Genomic DNA, 8,775 nt, shown 5'->3' on the forward strand with positions numbered 1-8,775 from the left:
TATATATATATACATATATATAGTATTTAAGAATTCCCTCTTTTCGTTTTCTTCTGAATCATTAACAGAGTACAAAGTACGTGTAGCAGCTAAATTTTTTTATTTTTTTATTATAAGGGAATAAAAATATAAACGGTAAATCGGATATTGTGAAGTTTTTTTACGAATTAAGTCATATTGAATGCTTCCGGCATTAATGCCTCTGATCGTATATTTTAACACAAATAATTGATACAATGGCGACAATATACAATTTACAAGCAGAAGTCTATCAAACGTCAAAATACTCATGCACAGATGGGCAATCATGATCGCAATCGTACTGCTTCGCGTTTCCCCGGAAGGGCCGATCAAATGACGATGTTAGCCATGATACTGCCAGGCGTGGCAGTGACATACTACGGCGAAGAAATTGGGATGGTTGATAAGATGGACATATCTTGGACAGATACACAGGATCCTCAAGCGTGTAACGCGGGCAAAGACAAGTACAAAAGTCGGTCTCGCGATCCCGTTCGCACACCATATCAATGGAATTTTTCCACAAATGCAGGTATAACAAATTATGCTAAGTTCTATAACTTTATCTATAAATTTATCTTTATTTTTTAATTTCGTTATCTAAATAAAAATTCAAGAATTCAATACGGCAAATTTAATACGATATAATGGGCAAAAAAATCAAAATATGGTTCAATTTAGATTTTAAAAATTTTCAAGGGTTTTTCAAGTTTCGCTAATTTCGTTTTTAAAATTGAAATTTGTTTGTTCAAAATTTTTTATTTTAAATTAAAAAATGGCGGCGTTACGAAACCGCTATCATTAATACAAATTTTCACGTAAATTGAACGCCAGCTTGTGTCTTCTCTCGGGATCGACCCACAAAGTGACTTCTCGAATTTCTCCGAGTTTTTAAATCTTTGGTTCGTTATTTTGAATTTTGTAATTGTGACTTCAAATTTAGATTCAGCAAGAGACTCAAAAAATTTCTAGAAATTATCCATTTTTTATAATGTTATTAACTCTTGTTTCTCTCTCTCACACAAGCATTTTTGACCCTCGAGCATTTTTTTCGCCCAACATCCCAAGGGGATAATTTTTTATTGACAGGTTTCAGTAAAGCGGCTAAAACTTGGTTACCAGTTCACGACAATTTTATCAATGTAAATTTATTACTACAAAAAAATATTGATGACTCTCACTATCATGTTTATCGCGCTCTGACGCAGCTACGTAATACATCGAACGCACTCAAACTTGGATCATTGACTACTAATGTCATAAATAATACCGTTTTGTATGTTCTACGTAAAACGAGCGAAGAAGCTGTGACATTATTAATAAACTTCTCAGACAAAGAGAAACAAGTGATTGATTTAACGGAAGTCTTAACGGGATTCAAGAACGGTAAAGTTAAAATAGCGAGTGTAGGTTCCGGAATAAAGCAAAAGTAAGTATCGATGTTTAATGACTCATTGATAAATTAAAACGATTAGAATTGCGTATGTACTGCAATAACATATTGTAGTACATTGTAAGAAAAAATTAATTTCTTATTTCTACGTCTTTCAGCCAAGATGTTGAGCTAAACAAAGTTAGTATCCCACCGGCAGGTTCAGTAGTCTTTCTAGCTAACTCTAAAGCTCCACCAAAGTACGTTGCTTCTCTCCCAACAATTCTACTATTATCATTTTCTCTGATAATAACACTGTATAAGTAAAAAATAAAAAAAACATAATTAATATTAACGAGAAATATTTACTTCTTTTACAATCATACAAAAATATTGCAGTAAGAAACTACTCTAATTATATATACTCAAAAGGTATCGTTTGACTTTATTAATTATAATTTCTAATTATATATCAGTATTAAATTCTTCCTTTCACACATATAGAGTGCGCTGCAAGAAACGAATTCAAAAGTATGATATATAAATATATATATCATAAACGTTATAGAGTAGTATGATAATTATACCTTTCAATGTGCATATCTAAAAAGTTGTTCGATTCTTTTTTCTATTTAACGCATCCATGAAAGACTTTTCTGCAACTGCTTAATATAGATATATGAACAGAATAACATTTTTTCCAGACACAAAGTTTATCTTGTCTTTGCGAGCGAATCGATAATTCGTTACACGAACAGCAAAATTGGGAAACCAATTTTTACATCTAATCCCGATTGATGGAAAAATATCTGCATACACGAAAATCTTCATGAGATTGAGAATAGGATCAAGTGTGTGTGTGTGTGTGTGCGTGTGTGTGTGTGTGTAATCTTCAACAAAATAATCTGTCAAGACAAAGGGTACATCTTTCTCCACCGATCATATTTTATCCATCGGTTTTCTTTTTCCTATCATAACGATTTGATAACGATACTTAATTGAATCTGATTAGATGGTGACATTTTAATCTTCAGAGAAATGTGTTATTCTGTTATTTTTTAAAGATTCATTTTTCCGATTCTACAATCAAGTCGTTACAATTAAGGGGATCCTGGAGTCACGGCAATTACCGACATTTCAGTTGGACCAATTTTCTTCGAATTAGCTTTACAGAATGTAAATTCCCTTTACACGTTTAAAATACGTATAGAAATCATGTGCGGGAAATTTAAGACTAAAAACTTAAGAAAAATATGTTTAATACTACTTGGTATTGCACCTTTTGGACCTAGAACTGTCACTTCAAGGAAACGTTCACTTATACAAATTATATAGCTTACGTGTAACAAATTGAAAATGTCCCGCATCTCGGACTCGATCAAAGAACAGCGTGACTGCATCATTGAAACTAAGGTTAAAAGCCTAATAAGAAAGATTTTTCATCCAACTGATTTTATGCATGTATGTACACACAAGCAGTGTACATGGCATTGCAATCTGACAAAGATATCGTAGGATATCTCGTTGGATAAGGACAGAATGATCAAAATTATCGATATTTTTAATTCCGCTTATTGTTAGATGAAGGCGCTTTCCCGTCGGAGTTCGGCCGTCACCCGTCACTCCAGGAACATATATGAATAGATAAATAAGGTATGCCTTGAAAAATGTTTCAAACTCCAAACAGTATACATGTAGGTGGAGAAACATTGAAAGCTGTAATGTGTAAAAACATTGTTATAAATTCCACATTATAATACAGAAATAACGATTTAAATTGCCACAGACGTTTTTTGTAATTTGTCAAATATATGTATCAATATTTTACAGCACGTGAAAATCATATAAAGATTAATTACAACGAAAGACAATTTTCTCAGCTGCCTATATAGGGTTTTACAATACTGCGCCTAATACTGCGCCAGTACTAGGTTATCTATTTCAATATTGAAATTCTTATAGGAAACTCTTGTAAGCTCGTAATAATCGACTGTGAGTGACAAAAGCGCGCGTGTACTATCCATTGAAAATGTTGCAAAAAAATCGCAACTCTCCGAAATAATAAAATATTGACACCGAATAAAATTCAAACTCAACGAAGTTACGAAATTTCTATATTCTTGATTAAGTATATAGAAATATGCCAAAATTTTTTGTATAAAAATGATATTATATAATAATTATAATCTGTCCTGTATATACATATTTCCAACTGATTTTAGGCCTCAAATCATCAATAACGATACGCAAAAATAAAAACAATCGATATTCCAGGATCTCGGGTATTACCTCTTAATATAATACGCGCGCGTGAATAAATTTACGAAATTCGTAACAGCCCGGCATATAATCGCAATTGACGTGGACAATAAACGGACCGCTTATCGGATGGAGTCGTCGCCCCACGGCATCCGTTCTCAACGCCGCGCTTTCAAAGCATGAATTATGCATTTCGCTGGGAACATCGATATTAGGTACTCTTGAACACAAGACGTTCGAACCACACTATTGCAGTAGGAAAATGATTTATTGTCCTCAATCTCTCTAGCGTAAACTTGCAAACTTTTGTCTGCGTAACTGAGATGATCGCTATCGAAAAAATTCGGTTAATTAGACTTAGCTTCATATGCGGTCAAAAGCTGGGTCTAATCAAATAAATCTTAAAAAATTATATATGAAATAGGGGTAGAAAAGACTGAGAAATATAATAAAATTAGAAATAGATTGATATCTCCAAATTTGCGGAAGTTAGAGCAACCACGGACATTTCTAAAAAGATTCAAAATTTTTTTTAAAAAGAACCCCTTTACCGATCATCGCCAAATTCAATAACAACCTTCCTTGAATGATACTCTATCGATTAAAAAAAAAAAAAAAAAAAAAAAAAAAATCCCGATATCTAAAAAATTACGGAAGTTAGAGCATATACAGACGACAACAAAAACATACATACATACATACACACGGACATTTTTTTAAGGCGATATTTCGACGTTTTACAACAATCTGAACATTGGCAAAAAAAACTCAAAAACCAATCTCTTCGTTGGTTTCTTCTACCCCTATTTCATATATAATTTTTTTAAATTTGGTTGACTAAACCCAACTTTACACGCAATCGACGGTTCATATACGAAATTCACGAAAACAAAGCTTCCTCTATGAGGAAGCAAAATATATGTATCAGGAATGGCTAATAAGTCTTTATATATATAAATAATGCCTTTCTTATATTCGCTCTATTTTGATAAATGAGTATTTTGATAAATACTCATATAATACAGAAAAATATCGATGTCACAGATTGCGAGAAACAGCAGAGAAAGTTTTGATATCGTGTTTTAAAAATCTTATATCCTTGCGTAAAAATAAAACTTTAATTCTTCGTTAATAAAATAACGAGAATATGATATAAAGAGCGAAAATAGTTAAGAATTGTTACGAGAAAAATAAAAAAAAGATCAGCGAGATCACTGAGAAAATAAAACTCTACTAACATTGCGCTAAAAATTTTTTTAAATATGCAATGTTAGTAATATATTGTCGTATCGTAAAAATTAAAAAAAGTTTCAAGTAAAAATTATAATTATAAGCCCGACTTCCGTGACGAGTCAAACAAATTTGTTGTGTTACATATATATATGTACGTGTTATGTGACTGTAGCAAATATTAATTTTATGTCTAAAGGCCCTTGCACAATGCCAGACAACAGGCAATAGAAACAGGAAATATAACTAAAGATTCATTAATTATAACTTAAAAAATTCGAATGCTACGATTGGTTGGCAACAGGCAATAGGTACAGAATTTAAATTATCTCCGACTTTTTTTGGGTAGCTTCACGATGCTTTCGACAATATTCGCGGTATATTGTATTTGGGGTACAACAACCAATTAAGATACGTGAGATAATTGTCAGCGAGTTTTAAGAACTTTAGAAACGAAATTAAAGCAACAGAGTTAAAGCAATTAAAGTTGATTTTATCAGACTATTAATATACGTACATTCTAACTATAACTAACAATAACAAGAGATTCTTCTGTGTAATCTTTCTTGTTCATCATAATACAAAATTTGGATAAATATAACGATAAGCTGAGCATCGTTTAGAAATTGCAATGCACGTGAAAAAAGCTCAATGCAAATTGAATACTGCAAATCGGTATATAATTGAAATAAAGCATCACAATTAAATTAATTTCGAGTAAAGCATTGCAAAAAAAGAAATTAAAATTTTGAAGAAAAAACAAAGCGCGATTGAGCACAGTGTCACTCAAGTAGAGCAAATATAATATTTCGACCCTTTTTATATTTCTCTTATTGTTTCTGCTATATGTAGATATTATGCTATTATATCTATATGTTATTATAAAATTTATTTCTAATTCTCGATGTAATTAAAAAATTGCAATATAAAATACCACAATATTATTCGCAATTTAACAGCACTTTTGCACATTACTGTTTAATATTAAAATGTAATAAATAACGTTTTTAACATTTGGAGGCGCGATTTATTTAAATTGCTACAATGTACAGCATTATATGGAATGTAGCATACCTATAACTGAGAGCGTTGAGCAAGAAGTTTCATGGGCTTTGCAAGACAAAGGAAAGGCGAACAATTTAAAGATTTCGTAAGATTTCTAGTAAAACAAATCCCAATGGTGCGACCGACGCGACGCGAACGAAATTGTTTTCCAAGTTTAGTCACAGCAGTTCGCGTAGTCGCGTTTTACGGTCCGACGGGAGTTCGAAGCTCTTACCAGCAGCATTTGGGGCCGGTTGTCGCAGCCTCTTTTCTGCTTCTGCAAGATTTCGTAGTGACATTTTGTCCTCGCCGCCGCCGTCGCTTTGGCAGACATATAAAATACGCTTTGTGGATATATAAGCTACTTTGAGATTTCCTACGCTATCCTAAAATAGTAGGTATCCCTAATAGTCTTTATAATCGATTTCTGTTTGATTTTACGCACTTACTTTTTACAAAGATTTCTCAGAACTGCCAAACATATAATATTTGATATTTAGAATATTTATATCTATATAAATTTATAAAAAACATTAATTATTTCTCCATGTGAAGTTGAATAGACAGCAAAATTCGACAGTTTATATTTTTTATAAAATATCTTTTTTCAACTGTCTCACGTATATCTCTCTTAAAAGTAGAAAATAAATAATTTGTTAGTGTTCTATCACAAAATATATGTCATTTAGACTTTTTGCGTATCATTCCTAATGGATCGTTCAATATCATCCAATTAATAACTCGCGAGTGCAAGTATAGGCAGAGTAAGCGTCAATGCTATCTCACACAATAGATATTGCTAAATTGAAGGGAGTTTTATTCCTGAAATAATAGAAGAATTCATCGAAGCGTAATAGAGCACGTGCGCTGATCTCTTCTAGTAGCCTAGTAGCGGTGCTTCTCGAAACAGACAAAAATTAAATCTGGTATGATTTAAAACCAAGTCAGACAATTAGGAACTTTTTTCTTTAATAAGATAATCAAAGATAATTTTTGTGTCAATATTAGACGAAAAGTGAAATGTAAATCGAGATGCGAGCGTATCGAATGTGATCTCATTCCAATCGTATCGAAATTATTTTGTGCGCTGTTAATCTACGTGTCCTACGTTGACGAGCAACAGCGCAATCAATAATTTGCAAGGACTCGTTAGAGAGAATTGGTGGAAAACAAAAAAGCAATTTACATGACTCTTCATTTTGGATGTTAAATGATTTTTTCACTCATAAATAATTATTGATTCAAATTTTAAAAAATATTCAAATTTTTAAAATATTGTTTAAATAAAACTGTCATGTCTCTGTATGCGTCATGATGGCAAGAAAAGTAATCAAAGCTTCCTTAAAAAAAAAAGGCCAAATAAACTCGTTGAAACAAGTGTGTGTGTGTGAAGCTGGCATATCATTTCGCGGAAAATTATTAATTATTGAGAGTTCTGGGTCTATTCTCAATAGTTCTATAGTTCCTGATTTCGAAGGATTGGCGGTGTGGACGCAGGCCAGCAGAGGGTCGGCGGAGGATCAACGAAGGATCGGCGGAGGAACTGTCGAAAATCAGCCAGCGTTTCACCCATATACCCGTAAATGCGGCTTTCTCGGGCTATGAAAATTATTTGAAAATAAAAAAAAAAAAAAACAATTTTTATCGCCAGAACTCTTCCTAGAACTCATGTAGAATCACTATAAATCTTTTAAAATCTGACAAATACTGTACCGGAAACTTTCGCAGGACAAAATGAGACGTGCTGCGTGAAAAACGCAAATAAAAAGTTAATTGATAGAATACATATATCAGAAGTAACGGATGCGCGCAAAATGATACAATAAGCTAGCTTAATTAATGGAGCGCGAACAATGAATTTCTTCCTATCGAAGTTCAGCGATTTCAAAACGATATCCATGGCATCTATCTTGCTTTCTCATTCACTTTTCCTACCAAACATTGATTAGTACCTAACTATATCTTTCTGATGATTTTTTTATTACGATCCGATGTATAAGTATGTATATTCTTTCGAATTGAAATTGAATTAAATCAAACGAGTAAAAAAAATTGCAAATAGTATATAATATTTACGAAAAAATGATAGACCTCTTGAAATTACAAACATTTTTTGAGCGTCATAATAATGAACAACTACTGTATTCATTCTGTTCGATAGACATAAATGATGCAAGTGTAATATGAGAGGAACAATTAACTCACCGACTAAAACGCGACGTTTATGTGCAATCGATTGAATAAGTGGATGTTAACGGATATATGTAAATATTGAAAGACTGTTACAATGATATTTAGACCGTGAGCAATTAATGTCATTCTCTATTCTCTGTGACTCGGTGATAAAAGAATGAGTGTCTATCTATACTCTTTATCCATCAATTTTATAACACTTATTTGTACATATATTGTAGATAAATATTGTAGATGCATATAGAAATAGAGAAAATGATAGAGAGATAAAGAGAAATAGAGACAGATAGAGTGAAAGAATATTAAATAATAATTACAAATTTTGGATTATGAAATTAATTTTGAAGTTCTTACTGAGCACAACACACATTCTTGCCGAATTATTATAACTTAATGCTATTATAATAGCTATAATACATATGTTACCGCCGCAATGTTTTTGCAATGGCTAATATTAAAGAAAATTGATGGACAATGTAGTGATTTGTGCATGATAACAGAGATCGCGAGAATGGAAATAGAACATCAACCTTCTCTTCCGCCGAATGTCATGGGATTAATTAAACCCGCAAATTGGAGACGCTGCGGCAATTCTATTACATCCCTCGACTCATATTAGAGAAAACGAAGAGACGCTCAAAGAAATTTAATCACAC

At 32.2% G+C, this 8,775-nt stretch overlaps 1 protein-coding gene across 1 annotated transcript in view; it reads left to right on the plus strand.

Annotated features, from left to right (window-relative positions):
- LOC112465129 (alpha-glucosidase-like) overlaps window positions 1-7,531 on the plus strand; it is an 8,217-nt gene extending 686 nt beyond the window's left edge. The window contains exons 2-5 of the mRNA XM_025032530.1: window positions 298-553; window positions 1,111-1,450; window positions 1,573-1,653; window positions 7,381-7,531. Of these exons, the coding sequence (XP_024888298.1) occupies window positions 298-553; window positions 1,111-1,450; window positions 1,573-1,653; window positions 7,381-7,531 (828 nt within the window). The remainder of the gene's footprint in view (window positions 1-297; window positions 554-1,110; window positions 1,451-1,572; window positions 1,654-7,380) is intronic.
- The last annotated feature ends 1,244 nt before the right edge of the window (window positions 7,532-8,775 follow it).

Source organism: Temnothorax curvispinosus, unplaced genomic scaffold (genome assembly GCF_003070985.1).
Source record: "Temnothorax curvispinosus isolate PA1 unplaced genomic scaffold, ASM307098v1 QBEX01014901.1, whole genome shotgun sequence".
NCBI lineage: Eukaryota > Metazoa > Arthropoda > Insecta > Hymenoptera > Formicidae > Temnothorax > Temnothorax curvispinosus.